The 20839-nt window shown below is 39.7% G+C and overlaps 1 protein-coding gene across 3 annotated transcripts in view; it reads right to left on the bottom strand.

The window, feature by feature from the left end:
* Positions 1-3054: 3054 nt before the first annotated feature.
* The window catches only part of nrp2a (neuropilin 2a), a 174351-nt gene continuing 156566 nt past the window's right edge, over positions 3055-20839 (bottom strand). For 2 of the 3 annotated variants that reach the window (XM_034177390.1, XM_034177401.1), the window contains 3 exons: positions 17849-17881; positions 6518-6580; positions 3055-5206 (listed from right to left, as the gene is read on the bottom strand). In XM_034177390.1, coding sequence (XP_034033281.1) covers positions 4902-5206; positions 6518-6580; positions 17849-17881 — 401 coding nt within the window. In that variant the 3' untranslated portion in view covers positions 3055-4901. Of the gene's footprint in view, positions 5207-6517; positions 6581-11673; positions 15056-17848; positions 17882-20839 lie in introns of those variants that run through there. The other variant, XM_034177397.1, reaches the window with a different exon arrangement.

Here is a 20839-nt window from a genome sequence, read left to right as displayed (position 1 = left end):
AGGTTAGTTGGATTGGAAACTTTTAAATTGTGGGTGTGAATGTGTTTGTCTGTCTATATGTGGCCCTGTGACAGACTGGTGTCCTGTTCAGGTTGTACCCACCTCACGCCCTATGACTGTGGGGGATAGGGTCCAGCCCCTCGTGACCCCAATCTTGGGTTAAGTGGTTGAAGAGGAGTGTGTGTGTGAATTTGTTGACACTGTGAAAATAAATATTAGCAAAGTTAATCTCAATGTGAAATATTTTTGCGACGGTTACTTGAGTGACTGTATCACCTCATTGAATGATTCTTTACATATTCACAGATCACAGCAAATTCTAGTGAAATTCTCTTTAAAATCCACCTGAGTAAAGTTTAATATTGTTTTTGATTGATGCACAACTTAAACTAAATTTAAAAACTTTTTAATATTTGAAAACTGATGTCTATTATGCTCAAATAACTCAGCCTTCAAAAGAATTATTCAGGTAAACATTTTATGGTATCATCATTTAGAATATAGCTTTAAAAATGTTTTAAAAAGATGTATAAGGAGATTATTATAAATGCTACAATATACTAAGGGCCTGATTTACTAAACTGATTGCATGCATAAAAATGTGGACAAACATCACATATTCACAACAAAATAATAATAATAATAAAAAAATTGGACTGCATGCTGATTTACTGATCTTTCAAATGTGCAAAATAGCACACAGTCAATTTAGAGCATTTGCCTTCATGCATGTGCAGTTTGGGATTTGTCCACCTGAGTGCACAAAATTGTGAAGTTTGCACATACAACACGATTTGTCAAGATCAAAAGGAAATTTAGCCTGTGCTGATAGTGTTTGTATTTTGTGCATTTGAAAGCTTGGCATTAATCTCCTGCACTGGACAACTGCTGTTACAGCAGCAAACAGAATTAAGGGGGGAAAAAAAATCATTCTTTGTAAACATCAGGCATATTTAAAGCATTAACGGTTTACTTTGTGGTTGTTTCTACAAGAATACATGCAACATGTCTGCATGCTATAGAGCATTATGGAATAAGATGGCTGTTCTTATATAGAGCTCCATGTTGCATGCATAACAGGTGAACCATAGTACATTTTGGTGCAACTCATGATCATTACTGTCATTTATGCATCACGGTGTGTCATACAAACAAATGCACATCTCAAGAGTATGTGTGGAGCGGTGTAGTTAAGTATACGTGCTTTGTGTGCAATTGTCTGTGTGTGTTCCATCGACAAAACGTAACAATTGTTCACCAGTTTGCTTAAATACTGTGAATGGAACAATAATCAAATGTCTGTATATATATATATATATATATATATATATATATATATATATATATATATATATATATATATATATATATATATAATGTGTGTGTGTGTGTATATGCATAAGGGAGCACAATTAGCATTCCTGCAACTGGTGATCTTATTTTGTGCTTACAACCCATACGAAATCCTCATTAATATACTGCTGTCTGGGTCACGTTACCACCCACTATCAACTATGCAATTAGTTTTAGTAAATCAACTGCAAAACTGTCTCCACTACAATGTGCAGACGTTTGTATTGCCCAAGTAATTCTGCACTCATTATCTGGGATCGTAGTAAACCAGGCCCCAAGCGTCTTATTTCTTCATTAATATATCAATGAAAGGCGACATCTGATATTTTGAAATGGGTATTAAAAACATTACATTACAATGAATGTATTAAATAAATTAGTTATTAAATAAAATAACTGTCCTTTTCAGATGAAGAAAAAAATTGATTGTTTTGTAGGATCACAGCCAAATTGCGGGATTCTGCAAAAATGATGAACAGGTTAATAAAGATGGGGACAAACATGATTGCCTTTGGGACTGTTGCTCCTAAACAATTACACTTTAAGGCTTTTAGGGAAATAAAATATTTGATTTGTTTGCTTTTCATCATTTTTATAGTATCTTGTCTCTATGATTTTTAGTCAAGCCTAAGCTTTTTACCTCCGCCATGGAGGTTATGTTTTCGGTCGCGTTTGTTTGTTTGTTTGTCTGTTTGTCAGCAGGATAACTCAAAAAGTTTTGAATGGATTTTGATGAAATTTTGTGGAGTGGTAGGAAATGACAAGAGGAACAAGTGATTAAATTTTAGTGGTGATCCGGATCCCGATGCTAACGCGTTAGCATGTCTATGGCATTTTCAATGTTAAAAGTTAGTATTAAGTAGTTGCAGCTGTCAACACGTTCGGGTGCATTTGTTTTCAAATTGTAATATTTCTTATTTTTACCTCCGCCAAGGAGGTTGGAAATGACAAGAGGAACAAGTGATTAAATTGTAGTGGTGATCTGGATCACGATCCGGATCCCGATGCTAACGCATTAGCATGTCTATGGCATTTTCAGTGTTAAAAGTTAGCATTAAGCAGTTGCAGCTGTCATCATGTTTGGGTGCATTTGTTTTCAAATTGTAATATTTCTTAAATTTATTTTTGTTTATATATTAATATATCTAATAATTATTATATACAATTTTAGAGAAAGAAACAAAAAGAAATAGATCACTGTGCCAAGGAGGGAATCTCTTTAGGGTCAGTGACCCTATGGCCTTGTTTAGAGAAGTGTTTCATAAATGTTAAAAAATTCATATATTTGCAGTTTAGTTGAATAATAAATTGAATTTTGTCTCTTATTTGTTTTTGTCTATAAGCACATGTAATATCAATATCAGTGCTCAGATGACAGTAGCTTCTGGTAAAGGTGCAAGTTGCAATAAACTGTGATGCCAAGCGCTAAGGATACATGCTATCCAGTCACAGCAGATGAAACTTTTTTTTACTACTGAGCAAACATCATTGTTAGACTTTTTTAGGTTCAATGATTCCACGGCGTGTAGATGTTATGGCGTCAGTGACCCCATGGCCTTGGCGGAGGTTTGCACTCTGAGTGCTTCTAGTTTTCTTTTAGCATAGTATTGTTTAATAATACATTACTGTGTTAATAATTACTGTACTTTGCAAATATTTTCAGTTATATATACGTATGGTCGGTAACAAAATCACCAGATGTTTCCTGAGTAAGGTATAAATCCTTTATTAAATAATCATAACAATAATTATAATAACAATCATAAAAAGCATTTCTGTACAAAGCCCCCTTTAAAACAACAATAACAGCAGTTCGAGCAGTGCGAAGGGGACAATCCTGTCCTTATACGTCGCTTGTTCCTCTCAGGCAGAAGGAGGCGCTATAACTTGTGAAAATACTGAATATGGTACTGGCTCCAAAAGGCAAGCTGGATCCCCGAGGCTCCAAGGCACTTTGTAGAGAGTCAGTGGGGTCCAGAGATGCGGGCCTCAGAGGAGAGTGAGCGAGTGTGCCCGTGTGGTGAAGGTGAACACGGTGGAATGTCAGGTGTGTGTGTGTGGCGTCGAATAGTGTTGGCATTTTGCAGGGCTCCAGATGTACCGTGAGCTCCTCAGCCGCTGCCATTGTTCCTTGGAGTCCGTCTCAGCGTGTCCAGACTGATGGTGGTGGGGGGGTTCATATATGTACAATTGAATTAATAAAGTGTGCGTATATTCAAGTAGGTGATTTATGACGTTTCTCTTAACCCTTTCATGGCAAGTCCTTTTGGAGCGACAACAAAACCCTTTGTGATTGGTTCAAAACCATCCTGAAAATGCCCATCTTCAAAAACAAAAACACAGAGGCCCCCGGTGAGCCAACAGGTTGAGGTGGGGACGGCGCCCTGTGTGAGCGGAGGAGGTGGTATAGGTCCTTTATATCATGGCTTTTGAGGTCTATAAGTCCTCTCTTCTCTTGGTGTCACCTTAGTGTTCCATCAACACTTCCTAGAACATTTAAGGCTTGTTGTGCGTCCAGGCACACAGTCGGGGGATTGAGATGAGCTGGTTCTACCTGTGCATTTGTTTTTGATGCCATTATTTTTATTTTATTTTTTTACCTCAAAGGCCGAGAGAACATCATCCCTGTGAGAGGCAGCAGGGGAGTGTAGTCCTCTGCCTCTAAGAGTCTATCCTTCAGTGTTTTCAGTTTCTACCCTTTCCAGCAATCCATAGGTTGCACCGACCAAAGCTCCTTGACCTTTGCACAGTACCCACAATGTAAACATGAGCTGGACTTTGACAGGAACCTGCAACAACAGTAATTCTCTCGTCGTTAAAAAAAAATGTGCTAAAATAGCCCCCTCCCGACCAACTCATAACACATACACTTTCCTTTGACTTTTTTTTTCTACTTATCTGCCATCACTGACTGGCAATGAGCCAGAACGAAAACACTGAACAGAAACAGAGTGACCGAGCAGAAAGACAAACTCGAGGGACGTCGGTGCCTAAAAATACCACGGACTGTCAGGAAAGAGAAGGATAACTGAGGCTGATAGGTAGCAGAGTCTACGACAGAACAAAAGAGCCAACGGGCCACACAAAGGAGCTAAGTTCTAGGTCACTGCGTTCACATGTGATCCAAAAATATGCTTTCTAAGCACTTTCCTAACCTAACACCTTTCAAAGACGATGTGTTCTGATGTGTAGCTTACAGTGTCCGTTTTCAAAAGTGGTCATCTATGATGTATTTAGAAACAGTCCTCTTTTGGTGGAGCAGGAATTTGGAGCTGATATGTGCAGATATTTAATTTTTTGAGGCCTAAAACACCCACAGTGGAACAATGCCCATGTGGGTAACACCAGTCTCTCTCTTGTGGTTCCTTCACCTCGACTGTGAGAATTTTCTTAAGTTAAAAAGTAGCTGTTGCGTTGTCCTGCCGAGTTTTCGGCGCCACTGAGGAAATAATTGGACACTAAAGTGAACTCGAGCAATTGAAGAAAATAGTGAGCGGCTTCTCTTGCTTTTGTGCGAATCTTCTTTTGTGGGTCCGCTGATGAAATTCTCATGCCTCAGTGCAGCAGCGCTGTTGGTTGAGTTTGACCTTGTGCTTAAGGCCATCGTATAGTTCAAAGTTGTAGTTCTCCAGAGTGGTGGAGGAACGTGACGACAGGCCGCTGTAGGAGCAGGTACAGTAGAGCAGGAGACCTGCACAGACCGCTCCGAGAAGGACGCCCAGGGAGCTCATCACGATAATGGTGACTAGGATGGGGTCCAAGGTGTACAACCACGAGTTGTCCTTTTCTGAGACCCGGGTCACAGGAGGATCAGAAGGTGGGGATGCTGTGTTCCAGTCAGGGAACTGCAAACCTGTGGGCAAAAGCAATGGACAGGGAAAGTTAATACGGTGACAGACTAGTCAGAACTGCTGCATCGGATCTGTAAGAACAAAGAAATGTGTCAGTTTCTTCTACATGCTTTCATCTTGAACCCTTCTGAGCCCTAACTGGAGGAAGCATAGTACAAGTCCTAAAATGCAGAATGCAGATTTGGGGCACGTCCAACCTGTTGATGCTTTCTTGCGAGGGTGTGGGCAATGCCACAGAGGGGTTGGGGTCATTCAGTTCATTATTCAGGGCTGTGTTGAAGTCCTGTATCAAAGAATCACAGTGCCACCTTTCATTTCCTTTAAACTGGAACACAGCCGAACAGTATTAGGCTTGGAGAAGTTTTCTGCGGTGTGGGTGAGCAAACGTTAGCTTTCAGATTTGACAGACTTCCATGGCAAACCCAAAATTATCTTCACCAAGGAGGAATTGTTTTAATTGTTTTCTCTTTGTTTGTTTGTTAGGTTTATTCACTGGATTATTTTTTTTTTGTTGTTGTTGTTGCTTTTTCCACATGTACTGGTAACAGTGTAGGAATTTCTACGGCCTTGGTGAACCATTCGGCTGCCTTTTTCTTATCTTCTGCAATTCCAGCACACACGGACAGAAACTGACAAACTTAACTCATTTGCCACTTACGCATGGACAGAAACTGATACGCATTCTCCCACCCCCCTACCCCCCTCCTTTGTGGTCCTGTCCCCATCCTCCACCCCATCCCGGCCCCTGCACGCACCACTCCCTTCCCCCTCTGGGGTGCAGCGCAGCTTTAGCTGCTGCAGCTCCCCGTTCCCCCAAGCTGGCGGCTGCGTGACTACTGGTTGCTGCGCCCCCCCCCCCCCCCACTCCACTCACCTTGCCTCAATTCGGATAACGTACTGTTTCAAAGTGTCAAATGTATATGTGCTGTCTTTAATTCTGATGTGTGCCATTATTACGGCAAACACGTAATAATTGTGGATTAATTTCTGTATCTTGTCTGTGGTAATTGGAGTGTAGACGCAATTTTGTTGTTGTTGCACTTGTGTAACGACAAAGACAATAAATCTCATCTATCTATCTATCTATCTATCTATCTATCTATCTATCTATCTATCTATCTATCTATCTATCTATCTATCTATCTATCTATCTATCTATCTATCAGACTTGGACAGGAAAAGCTGTAGATGACTATGTGGGTGGATTAGATTGGAGGAGATTTTACATTAGACTGGTGTGTGGTTTTGCCGAAGACACTTTTAACAGGCGGCAAATAAAATGAAGGAGTTATGTTGAATTCCTCGTGTCTTACCTCCACCGGCGGAGTCTCTGCTGTTCAAAAGACGCCCGTCTCCAAATTCAAAGGGTCTCTTATCTGTCAGGGGAAAAGCACAGGACATATTGTCGTCAACCAAATGAGCAAATTTCACATCATTACTGTTAAATAGCAGAGGATGAGACGGAGCTGATGTCTGATGAAGCACAGATTCTTATTCACACTGTGGAATCACCTAAACCTCAAACAATTTAACCCAAATATCTGAAAAACAAAATGTTCTGGATACTCTCAGATTATTTAAATATTGTTATTGTCTCTTTTTTAACAATTTAACTCATGAAAAGAAGTTTCCTCACCACTACAATAATTTTATTGTTTAGTATCTAAATAAAGGATTCACAATTTTACATTGCAAATATGATCAAAGTTCACCTTGCCTGGAAACAATTTTGGATATTGACCCATGTGGGATGAAATACAGTAACAAGCCTCGATGACACACTTTCAGTGGCAGCGTCATAGATGACGTGGGAGGCTTTTCTGATCCTCAAACCTCAAACTTGCCCAGGTTTGTCAGGTAAGCTTATAATACATAAAAAAAAAAATAACATGGCACCTGTTGTGCTCTTTGGGTTTAATATGCAGTTGCTTATTTATTTATTTTTTTTACATTTATGGTCAATATTTTCCCCAATGCACTGACTGACGTTTTCTACGCAAAGCCTCACATTAATAATTTTATTGCTGTAGTGTAATTCATCCTGCAACAAACCCCCACTTCCATAAACTCCATGAGATTTCAGTTTCTAATATGTGATAAACATGTTAACATTGAGGCCGTAACAGGTTATAATAATACTGGGAATATTCCTGAAGCTGCTTATTTGTTTTGCAAGACCTGACAAAATGGTTCATGGTCACCATCATGGAAACACAGTAGACCTTCAATTGTGAATGAAAGTGGCAAAAAGAAAGAAAGAAAAAAAACAGACACAGCTCGTAAACACTGACGAACTGTGGATAAAATCTGTACACGTTTCATACTAAAATTTTGCTGGATATCTGCTGGACAAGTAAGACCACACTCACCCAGATCTCTTTCAGTTGCGAAGACTGTTTGTTACAGTTACAGCATTTTTACATGGTTGGTCCTAATTTAATTCCTAATTGGAAGTCACAAAATTCTTGATTTTCATCAAATGCAGCATCAACTTTAAACCCATGTTCTTCCTCCTTCATGAGACCTCATGGAGTACAGTCACGATATTTGTAATGGAATCCCCACAAAATACTTGACCAGCAATAAAACTGAATATAATTTTGTGATGTGCTACAGAAATAAAGATATTTTTATAACAATTAGAATTTAAATTTTATGGAATGTAGAAGGGGGGAACTACACCTTTAATCTCCCATATGATGCTAAAAATTAGAAATATCAGATTTTCCGGAGTTGCACCAAAGTATAAATCCCACATGTTCAAAAATTCTTCTTGACAAAGAAGAATTGGGTTTGTTTTTTTGTGCTCATGTCACAAAATGCTCCACATTTTCGTGACGGGAGCACAAAAAACAAAACAAACAAATAAAACACAAAAGCATGAGATTGGGCTGAAAACCAGTATACAAGTGGCACCAAAGTTGTCCTCTTTTTATCAGCACTTTGATTTAGGATTTTTGTACATTGTTGTAGTGTACCTTTTATCGCTGCCATTTATCCTTTTATTATTAGAGTTCATTTTGTTCAGTGCTTTGATTCTCTATATAAATATTCATTGTAGCTAATATTATTAAAAACAAAAATGTGTTTTTTGTTTTTTTTTGGTATATAAATTGCACTGGAGTACAAGTTGCAGGACCTCTCAAACTAGTTAAAAAGAAAAGAAAAGAAAAGTGACTTATACTCTGAAAAACACAGTAACCACTGGGACACTGTGGCACTAGTTATGAACCATGCAAATACTTTAACAATGTCTGATTAATGTAACTCATCAGGATAAAGTAAATTCATTCATATTTTCTGCTGCTACTCCTCATCTGTAGCTTTTCCACAAAAGTCTTGGGAATAATAGAAAAATATGACTTTATTCATTTGAGAAATATCATTATGATACATCTGTTTCAAACACAGTCATCACAAAGCATACAGATGGTATAAGACTGTTCATTCTGTGTGAATATAGATGCAAATATGTCATCAACGAATAATTACATTACCGTATTTCCTCGATTAAATGCCTGGCCTTGAATTGGGACCTGCCTCATATAATGGCCAGGTCAAAACGTCCTCTGAAAAAAATAAACGCCTCCCTTAAATAAGCGCTGGGCATTATGCGCATTAAAAGGGATTACATTTGGTTGAGTCACTCATTTTTCAAAGTCCACTGCTTGTTCTTCTACAACTCCATAAAATTCTGTGGCCACGCAATGACGGTGATGTGGGCGTGGGCCTTTCGAGGTTTACAGTCGCGTTTAATGGGTGTCTTAATGCAATTTACCGCAGGAGCAGTGGCTTTTTCTTGACCAGTTTGTCCCTCAATTAGCTCCACTCCACATGCCGTGTTGTAAAGTTGGTCATATTTGCGGACTTTTCTGCCAAACGTATCTGATCCATGATCGAAACGTACTCGGCGTGCGCACTGCAAAAAGGTCTCAAAATATGACAGCAGAGGAAGGAGTGAAACTGGAAAAGTGACCAATTACAGCTCTTGCAGTCTCCGTGGTTTGGGAGGTTTGGGTCATTCTAAGGAGAGGGTATGCAGCGACACAGAGTGCTCTTATCGAAAGTGGCTGTCTTTGGTTCACCACACCCAGGGATACGTGTGAACAGTGGTGGGCACAGATAACCAAAAAATTAACTTCGATAGCAGATAATAAGAAAGATAAACCGATAAACCACCCAAAAATGTATCGGAAGTTACAGATAATCGATAAATTCCGGTGTTGTCTATGGCACATTTGCAGTTACTAAAGAACTGAAATCGATTTTTAACACGATCGCTTTTGAAAGCATCAAAAGCGGTAAAAGACCTAAAGAATAAGCAAGAATGTTTGACCATGCTGCCCCCTGCAGGAAGCAGACAAATCCTGAGAGCACCCACGAAATCAACTCTTTACTAATCATAATAATTTTTCTTTCAACATTTTGCCCCTGCTGGAAGCTCTTGTTTACAACAGCACTCCCACAACAGAGGCACACCAAGAACAGCCATAAGGCCAGCTTCCTATCAATTTCAACACTCCGGTCAGGTGGAGGTCTTGAAAAATAAAGTCATACTAACTTATGGTTTTTTGAAAATACTGATAGAATAACTCCATTAATGTCAATTCTGTCATTTGTACAAAGTTAAAATATAACATATATCTTTTAATGTTGAATAAGGCACTAATTCTGAGGTTTTGTAACAAACACAGACCACAAAGCATTCTGAGTAAAAGTGCTAAACAGTGATTGGTTCAGTAATCCATTATGTAAACCAACACGTTAATGTGACGTGTGTTGGTTTAAAGATAAATGTGCTTTTGTAAAATATTCCATTTTTATTTGTAAAAACAAGCATTTTTACGGAGCCCTGGAAGTGTCATCGCAATTGCATGTTTTAAAACTTTTATGATGTTGTAAAACGTGCACTCAATATTAGTAAGTAAGTAAGTAAATTTATTTATATAGTGCCTTTCACAGACATAAGGCCATGTACACACGTTGTTGGGTATTTGTAAAACCGAATATCTTACCCTTTCAGTTTGGGGAAAAAACTTCATCCACACTATGTTGTTAAAAAAAAATCCATCCACATCGAACCGTATAAATGTGTTGTAATTAGTCTGCCAAACCTTTGGGTGGCGGTACTGATTAAAATTCTATCCAATCAGGAGCCTTATTCTCTTGTCGTCACTTCCACAAAAACTAAAAACATGGCGCCAATCTCGTTCGTGTGGACCGATAAGGAGTCGGAATTACTTTTAACCGTAGTTTTAGAATACAAAGTTAACATATATGCACACAAAAAGCGCCTGGACAATGGACAATACCAACACTCTGAGAGCAGCCATGTACTCAGACGTTTAATACTGCCATGAAGACTCCTGGCCAGTAGATGGCAGTAGCGGCCTTGAAAAAATGTCAAACAAAATTCCAGATAATCCGTGTCTGCTACATTTAAGATGTGTGGAATTTAACAAATGCAAATACACTAACGTCTGAAAACCCAGAGAATATATTCACGAGAGTTTTAGGCACTAGAGGTTAATGCTGTTATCTGTGGACCCTGAACAGAGTGTCTGAAATGCATTTGTCCTGTCGTGAACGTCTGAGTTTACCTTATGCTACCCATAATGCATTGCTGCCTGGCACAGCATGTGCTCACAAAACCTTAAAAATTAGCACATTACTTTAAAACGAAAACATATATCTGATATTTTCACTTTATAAACTTCAGACATGACAATAATTTTAAATAACTTGTCTAAAATGAGTGGTTAAAATTTGAACCATAAGTTAAACATGTATGCCTCTGGATGACTTGGTGACATTGCAATTATATTAGTATGGTGTTAAAGGAAATGACTGGAAACTTTTAACAGGTAGGTCTCAACAGCTTTAACAGTTTTAAAAATGTTTTTCACTGTTCAGCTTAGTTTAGTACGTTATCGGACGGTAATTCATCGGAAGATAATTTGTCCGATGATGGTTTTTAAATTTATCTAAAAAGATAATCCGATAATGAAAACATTATCTGTTATCGGATTATCGGAAGTGTGCCCACCACTGCGTGTGAAATATAACACCATATTACAGTGCAGGCAGCAGGCAGCATTTTGTTAGTAATCGTCAGCCTTGAATAACGACCTGCCTCGTTTAGGCGCCGGATCTGAGTGCGGTTTGAAAAAAATAAATGCCAGGCTTTAAATCAAGGAAATACGGTACTCATCGTTATCAACATGGCAATCAACATCACTGTCAAGTTTAAGAGTGGCGTGTAAGATGATCAAAAGTAAGAAAAATGCAGCAAAAGGCAACGTTTAAGTCGTGCTCGAGACAGTCTTGCTGTCCACTGTGAACTGAAATTCCATACATAAAACTAGCAGTGCCTGCAGCACTTTAGCTGAGCCTGACAGCTCAACTGTTCTTGCACTTTAGATGAGTTTTCACTTTTTGTGCATGTGCGTGTGTTTCTACCGCCGTGTGTTTGAGTGTGTTTGTGCTCGCAGCTGTTGGCAAGCATTCAGGAGTGGGAGTAATCGCTTGGCAAGTCACACATCGACAGTAGATCAAGAGGGCTTTGACGGCCGATGGCGTAATTAATACCGTTTCCAAGGCGACTGAAATTGGCAGCGGATTGGGCAACAGAGGTGCGGTAGATGGGAGGGAAAAGTGCTTACCGCAGCCTTAATAAATGTTATCTGTCCATTAACTAATTACAACTATTAGAGGCTTGGAGCGTAACGGTGTCAAGATGGACGGCGTAGGGTGTCCAATAACCCCTCCTCAAGTAGATTTAAAAGCACAAAGTAAAAGCGTGCCAAATAACACATTCTCCTCACAACCTGGGGAGAAAAAAAGCAGCTCTTAAATTGTGGCAACAAATCGAGGCACATTCTGCTGAGCTGTGGGAGAGTAGGTGATGGATTTTTGCTGGTGTGACAGATCATGAAAGCACAGCCTGTTAAGCCACTGAGTGAAGCCCTCAGCCTCATTCAACCCGGGGTGTTAAACCGAGATCCCACACCCACTCTAAACAAACGTGATAATTGGACCGTCATAGCTTCAGGATTTGGGATATGTCACCAAAAAAGAAAAAAAAAAAAGGCTTTTACACCTCAGCGATGTCAAGTATAAGTAAGAAAGAATTGTCAGTAACACTTTACAATAAGGTTATATTAATAAGCATTTGTTCATGCAGGAATAATATTAAATAATGGTGAAATGAGTATTAACAGAGTTTATTAATCATTAACTAATGGTGTTTATGCATTAACTAACAGTGAAGTATGCATTAAGGATGTTTCTTAATCATTTATTAATGGTGTTCATATTAGTTAATGCAGCAATAAGCATAAACTAACAGTTACCTAAGGGCTAATGTGCTTAGTAATAATTTATTAATGTGTTTATGATAGTTAATACAATAACATCCATTAACTAACAGTGAATTAAGAATTAAAGTGTTTGGTAATAATTTATTAACGTGCATGTTAGTTAATGCAGTAATAATCATTAACTAACTGGGAATTAAGAGTTAACATGTTTAGTAATCATTTATTAGTGTTCATTTTAGTTAAGGCAGTAATAAGCATTAACTAGCAGTTAATTAAGCTTTAACGTGCTTAGTAATAATTTATTAATGTCTGCATGTTAGTTAATTCAATTACATCCATTAACTAACAGTGAAGTATTACGAGTTCAAGTGTTTAGTAACAATTTATTAGTGTTCATGTAAGTTACTGCAGTAATAAGCATTAACTAACCGTGAATTAAGAGTTAACCTGTTTAGTAATCATTTATTAATGGTGTTCATGTTCATTAAGGCAGGAACATCCATTACCAAACAGAGAATGAAGAGTTAAAGTGTTTAGTAATAATTTATTAAAGGTGTTCATGTTAACTAATTCAGTAACATGCGATAACTAACAATTAATAAAGAGTTAAGTGTTTATTTAGTCATCTTTAATTAATGATGTCTTCATTTATTACTGAGAGTGGTAGCACTACACAACAGATAACTCTTAATTAATAATTAACTATTTAACTCTTAATTGTTAGTTAATGCTTGTTAATGCATTACCCAATGCCAATTAATATATCCTTGTTGTAAAGTGTTTTAAAGTGTACTAGCTGACTGGATCAGTGTTTCCCAGTCCCGGCCTTCATGGATCCCTAATGTACACATTTTTTAATCCCTACCTGCTCTAATCACAGCTGATTGGCTCAGTCACATAGCTCTTGATTGGTTGAACACAACTTAAAGTGCTACTCAGCTTTTGGCAATACAAGGAAAGATGAAAAATGTACAGGTTAGGGGTCCCTGAGGACTGGGATTGGGAACCCCTGGTCAAGATGATCCAATCAACATTATGCTTCTGATGGGACTAAAGAAAGCATCACGCTCTGGCTTCCATCATGTCTTGGAACACTCTCAAGGGTGCACATATACACCAAAACACAATACTTATGGTTTCCAGCTGGTTCAGCGGCATTGTGGGATTTGTAGGAATATGCAATAAATCAAGGACGAGGTGATGATGGAGGGCAGCTGTGTCTATTTACAACCCTAAAAACAACAAGCGCACATTCACAACACAACAAGGCTCAGCTCAGCTTTCATCTGAGCAGCTCAAAAACATTTGGGAATGACAGGGGGGGGAACAAGCAAAAGTGGGAGTTGACCAACTTGTGACATTATTATAAAAGAGAATGAGCCAGCAAACACTGAAGACAGCTGCATCCATCACTGACTGATGTCTTTATCAGGAGGAGACGTGACGCGCAATGAATCAAGCCGGTTATTGGAATTTGTTGTGCAGGACTTGAAATATGACGGATTTACATTCCTTTGTTTTTCAGTGTGCACATGCGCTCTTGAATAGGACAATTGGAAGCATTTTTGCTGCTCTGTGACGATACCCGTGTGAGCTACACAGCTTTACGTTCTGGGGTTTGCCAGATGACTTACACAGCTAGCACCGCGAATTCCTCTCAGCCTAACAGTTTTCCTCTCCCTCTAAGCACTGCAGAGCACTGCGGATCTCCAGGGTCTCCTTTTAGTCTGTGGTTTGGCAGCTCTGGCTCATTGCTGGACCAACTCAACACCCCCCCCCCCCCCCCCCCACACACACACCCATCCACCCAACCCACCCACTCCAATTTCCCATTCTCGTTCATCCAGCCCACACATGTCTGTGTGTACGTCCACACTCGGGTCATTCCACGTGGTTACGAGGAGCCAGCTGGCGCTCGATCATCCAAAGCAAGCTGTTCCGATAAATAAGTTAGTCAGACTTCAGTCCTCTCCTTGGGAGCAGCACTGTATGAAATGCCAACAGCAAAGTCCTTAATGAAACATAGAAAACAACAACTGAAACAGAGTGTGAGAAAGAGAGCACAGTGTTCCTTTGCAGATTTCGCCTTATTCGGGCCATTGTCTGTGTCGTCACCACCCTTGCGACTAAATAAGGCAGGGGTTTTGTCGAGTGGTTGTTCCATCAGTCTCGCCGTATCACGGCACACTTCCTGCCACTGACATCACAAGTGGTAGGTTTCCTGCTTGGTCAAATTTAGCCTGCTTGATTGTCTTCAGCAGAGGGTACGGTGTCGGTCCCGGCTGTCCAGCCTCACTGTTAGCACGGGCTCCACCCCTGGGGTGGCCATACTGGACGACCAATTAGAATACTGGAAGCACTGCGAGGAGCTGTGATAGGCCACTGACAGCTGGCTCTTCTTGGTGGCCAGGTGTTGTCGGCAGCAACAAAGGGCTCTGACCAAGATGGCCACTGCCAGCAGAAGGAGGGCGCCTCCGGCAGCCATAATGTAATACCAGTGGATGTGCAAGGGAGGCACAGGAACGCCTCCCCCTGGTGGAGAAATACAGAATAGTTGGCCAGCGGGAAAAAGAGAGGATAGGCACTTGTTTATTTTCTACATTTAATTCTCCATTCTCGCTACTGTCAGTGTCTAGTGGTCATCATATAAACAGCAGGCGTGCACCTCACGTGAGCATGCACATGCATGCTGGTTGCAAAAAAATAAAATAAATCTTCAAGGCCAGAAAAAAAAAAAAATGCATCCATGTGTCTTGTGTAGGTTGCAGTTGAAAGACAAGTTTTCACACCAAGATCATCGAGGGATTTGGTTTGAAACCAATCCAGTGTTTGATCCAATCAAATGCACTGCAGCTAAGAATGTTCAAAGCTCAAATGTAATGACTTGGTGTGAAAGGGCGGCCAAAATAATTAGTAACAAAAGCACCCGCACACGTCGAAATAAGAACTTTCCTCTTCCCAATTCGCACTGGCACAGGAACTCACAAACAGCCCCTTAACAACGTCACCATGCAAGAATCAGTGGAACACCACATGGGAACCCAGAGCTCTCCGAGCTGGAATTGAATTGGGATTTGTTATTTAGCTTACGTGAGTTGGCAGATTTGTTTAGAGTGCATAATTTATCCTGTTCTCTGTTCTTGGTTTTTCATTTTTCTTTCTCTCATGCACCAGCCTCCCGGCCAGTTCTCTCCTCCTCCAGCCAAGTGCTGTCTCCTTGGAGACTATCTTCGTAGATCCTCTAAGCTGCCACGCCACGCTCAACTAAACCTCCCCACCACCCACTCCCACTCAACAAATTCTTGGTAAGAACCAACTAACTACCTTCCAAGAAGCCTCTCCTTATCCAAGTCTGAAATGCAAATACCAGCTCCCGAGGTCACTCAAAGAACAGCGCATGCAAGTGGTGTCCAAACGTGATGCGAGGAGCCACTTTGTGATGCGGAGGTGACTATGCCCTGGTTTTTTGGACCGTGTCACATAATTACAGTGGGAAATGGTGCGTGGTGTTGCTACTTTAAACTGAACACAGTCATTAGACAGAGCCAGGCTGGGAAGAGGAGCGAGTGAGACACCCGGGTGTGCTGCTGCTCAGTCACTCCATCTGATTGCTTTTCACGGGGGGATATTGGCGTGGCTGTGCCGATATTGGAAGCTCATCAGGGGTTAGAACCTCCGCACGTGTGTGCGCGAGGAGGTGGAGGAGTGGAAAGGCTGAAGAAATGCACACACATCATATTCACGCAAGCTCTCATCTTATTGGAAGACATTATGAGATGCCAAAACACGAGCTTCAATCTCAAAGTCCCCCCAGGATGCTCTAAATATTTTTCATGAGGCAGACAGTTATTTAAAACCCTCCGGGCTGCGTCAGGCAGACCGGAACAGTGACTATATGCTCTTTTCAAATATCTGACTCTGTGAGGTGTGTTTGACTTGGCTCACATTGCAGGCAGAATTAGCTTTTTTGAGAATAATCCTTGTGTTTCCACTGGGACGGGCAAAGTCCAACTAATGCACAACAACAGATTACACAAATAATCTATTTACCAAACAGAAATTGCATTCAATATTTGTGCGATAATTTAGATTAGTCTCTGGCAAAGATGTTGGTGTGCTGCTGCTGCTGCTATGAAAAAGTGGTTTAAAAATGAATTAATTTACTATATTTTCTGGAGTATAAATTGCAGTGGAGTATAAATCGCACCTTATTTCTGTATGTGGCACTCTTTTAAACACAGCATTGCCCTGGGGGGTGAGTTTATCAAAGAACAGCAGCTCAGTAGCACATGTGCACACCACAGCGTGTGTTGCTTCTTAACACAGGGACTTTTAAAATAGAAAATAAGTAAGATTGACAAACGCATTGGATGTTATTTGATACCCTTTAAAAAAATTATTATTTTTACAAACGTCATTGTCATATAGGCATGGATGGAGAGGTGAACAGTGGATTTATGCAGATTAATTCCAAAAATAAACAAGATGGAGAAATAAGTATGCAGTGGACAACATAGTGGCTGTTATTTGAAGCAGATGAACATGGATTGCAGTCCCATGGTGTTGGAGACACTACAATAAAAATGGGAGTACATTTTATTTTTTGAAAGTCATTTAATTTGGAATTTTTGTGCATTCTTGTACTTTTATGAATGGTGTTTATTCTTTTTTTTGTTGTTGTTATTGGAATTTATTTTGTTTAGTCCCTTGATTGCTAGGAAAGTCTGATATAAATACTCCGGTGTGACTTATATTCCAAAAAGTCATGCATTCATTATTAATAATAATTATAATAACAACTTATATCAGCCTTTCCAAGGAATGAAAGCATTAAATGAAATAAAAGTCAAGTAATAAAAAAACTAAATGGCAATCATAAAAAGTACACTTCAACAATGCACAAAAGTCTGATAAACTGATAATATAGAAAAAAGGTGCGACTTATACACAGTTTTTCCTCTTCAAGAGACATTTTTTGATTTATACTCTGTTATTAAAAACAAACACATGATTTTTTTTTTGTATTTTTTTGTATATAAGCCACACTGGAGCTCCCAAACGAGTAAAAAACAAAAACAAACAAAAAAAAAAACTCGACAGGAAAATACAGTAATCTGAAAATCAGCAGCTGTAAGAGACTGAACCTCGACATATTGTCAGCAAATGACTGGTTTGGGCTGATTTGTTTATTTGTTGTTGTTTATTTTCTTATTTAAATAATGACAGACATTTTAGTGCCACCAAGCAAAAACCCCAGGTTAGTGCAGACCAAACGAGCAGGGAGCAAGACGGAAGGAGTGATATCATAGCAAAAATCACACTCACCTGTCATATCAGGAGGGAACGCTGCAAAGGGTTCTGGGAGGACAGAGAAAGCCGTGCAGATATGGGAAAAAAGAGAGAGAGAGAGAGAGAGAGAGAGAGAGAGAGAGAGAGCTGTTAGATAACTTTAAATACAAGGGAAAAGTCAGCCAAATGTCACATAAATGTCACAAGACTGTCAAACCCCTCCTGAGGAAATGTGAGTTAATTCCATAGATAACTCATATGATTTATGGCATTTACTTTGAAAGAATGCAATTTCAAACTGTTCAAACTGAGCGAGTCGGGAATTTGTGGTGGGATGTGCTGAGAGGCTACAGGCTGTGCGTGCACGCTGGGTCGCACGTTTTGAGTTGTTTATCTGCAGGGTCCAGTTAAACTAGAGAGGGCCGCTGGGGTTTTTGGTTCGCTCCAAATGCACACAGCAGAACCTTCACTTTGACCAGCTGGAATGCAAACAGAAAGAACCACTTTGTGTGTGTATGTGTGCGTGTCTCTGAGGAAAAACATATCGGGAACTGGTGCCTTTTGACGGCAGCAAACTCAACTGCGCGGACTGATAAGCAACATCCCAGCGTGTTCTGGGAGTGGAGACGGAGGAGAGGGGAGAAGGAGCGGCGTGAGGCGGGAAGACTTGGCAGAGCGAGTTTATAAAAGTACTACAGCTTATTTACTCCTCACCAGAAAACTACGCCATCGGAAACATACGGAGGCCGTGAGAGGCCACAACACTTCACAACACTTCCAAATTAAGACGATACTACTGAATGCAGAAGATGCAAAAACAAAACGTGTGCATCAGTTCAGGGAGTTGCAGAAAAAAACTCTTGCAACATGAGAAAACGCTTGCAAACGCAGAGAACAGAAATAAATATAACCTACAGCACATGTATCATGTTAATCTGATAACATGTCTGCTGCAAATTTACACAACGCACACAAAGTCACAGTTGTACTGCAAATAGCCACAACACAATGGAGGTACTAACCACACAAAACTGCCTGGAGGACTTTTACAGTAGATGTTCTCCAGGCAGAAACATCTTTTTGTGTCAAATATCTGCAAATGAGTGACATAAGAGACTTCATCATAGTGCAGCAAATAACTGAAACAATACTTCACATGGTTACAAACACCAAATCCAGCACAAATTCTCTTTAGACATTGCTCTTTTGAAAACACCGACGGGCCACTTGAATTTTCAATAGGCGACCACGTAGGGGTCAATTGAAGAATTACACAGGGGTTAAAATTTAAAAATGCTCCAATCACATTGAAAGCTATATCACATTATTTGTCGGATCACAAAGATTCCAAAAAGGTATAGTTTGGACTATCTATGACTGATTGTTATAGAGTTATGGGGGAAAAACCTTAAGAATGTGTTGACGTCCATTGAATTCTATGACATGTGACATATGATACCCTGTAACATGATAACTAAGCATGATACATGGTGCAAACTATTCCTTTTTGAAACCCTATTAACTCAACCAATAATTTGCATCACTGTTGAACAAAATTGGAGCAACTCTAACTTTTGACCCCTGTACAAACTGAAACTGAACTTTGTCACCATTCTTGTTGTTTTTACCGCATAACTCTATAAAATCAGTCATAACTAGTCCAAACTATACCTTTTTGGAATCTTTACAATCAGACAAATAATGTGGTATAATTTTCAAAATGACTGGAGCATTTTTATATTTTGACCCCTATGTAATACTTCAGTTGACCTCTACGTGGCAGCCTATTGAAAATTCAAGTGGCCTGTCAGTTGTTTCAAAAGAGTAATATCTAAGGTGTACTTCTGCCAAATTTGGGGCTTGTATCACCATTTGAAGGATTCCTCTGTAAATATTCTGGTATCTGCTGCACTATCATGAAGACAAAATTATACTGGCACGTGCAGGACATACCGGCAGGTATACCATGCCAGATTTGTCTCGAGGTTCCCTCATATGCGCTTAAATCATTTCGGATCGTGTTTTGCTGCCATCAGAGTATGTGAATTGCGGTTAGATGGTCCTCAGATAACACATGGACTGACATGGGATAGGTGTCCAATCTTGACCGCACTCGGAGAATTATGAACATGTGCTTCACACTCGGGGCTGCCGGCAGATTTTGACCAAGTGTTTCGACTTCCGCAGATGGCTGTCAGACTGTTTATGCATGATTCCGGCTATGTGTGATGGGGGTATAAGGAAGATAATTTTATAAATTTTTATTTTTTGTATTTGAAGTGGCACAAACAAACTAAAATGTGTGAAATACCAAGTGTTCCAATACTTTTCGAGGGCACTGTACAAGTAATACAGCTCTGGACCATGGACATTTTTAAGTCATGACTTAAAACCTATTTTATTGTCTTTCTTATGAATAGTTTTTATTTTTTTTATCTGTTTTTTTCTTTTACTTGTGTTTTTAATTATGTATTTGAATTTTTGTAATTTTTATTTCTTTATTGTAATTTTTTGTATGTTGAACTGTTCTGTGTGAGGTGCCTTGAGACGGCTTTTGTTGTGATTTGGTGCATTATAAGCTGATTAAATTGAATTGAACTGAACTGACTGAAGTGGTCTCAGGTGTAGCGTAATTATGATGTAAAAACTGGCATAAACCAGGCGTGGGAAGTTTTGAGAACAGTGTGAAGTCTGTATGCCAGGGGTGGGCAACTTGTTCCAGAAAGGGCCAAGTGGGTGCAGGTTTTCTTTGCAGCCACTGACTCCAGTAGGTGATTTCACTGATTAATATCACTTTGAGCTGATGGAATCAGTTAATCAGTGAAATCACCTGATGGAGTCAGTGACTGCAAAGAAAACCTGCACCCACTTGGACCTTTCTGGAACAAGTTCCCCAACCCTGATGTACGCACTCACAACTAAGTTGAAATTTTTATCACTATCAACAAATTTTATCATCAACATGTGGTGTGACTGTGTAACTGTGTTTGCTCCAGCTCATACAAACTGGGTCGGGTAAAGTATGCT

The sequence above is a fragment of the Thalassophryne amazonica genome, chromosome 1 (genome assembly GCF_902500255.1).
Source record: "Thalassophryne amazonica chromosome 1, fThaAma1.1, whole genome shotgun sequence".
Classification (NCBI taxonomy): Eukaryota; Metazoa; Chordata; class Actinopteri; order Batrachoidiformes; family Batrachoididae; genus Thalassophryne; species Thalassophryne amazonica.
This window is presented reverse-complemented; position numbering and strand designations above follow the sequence as displayed.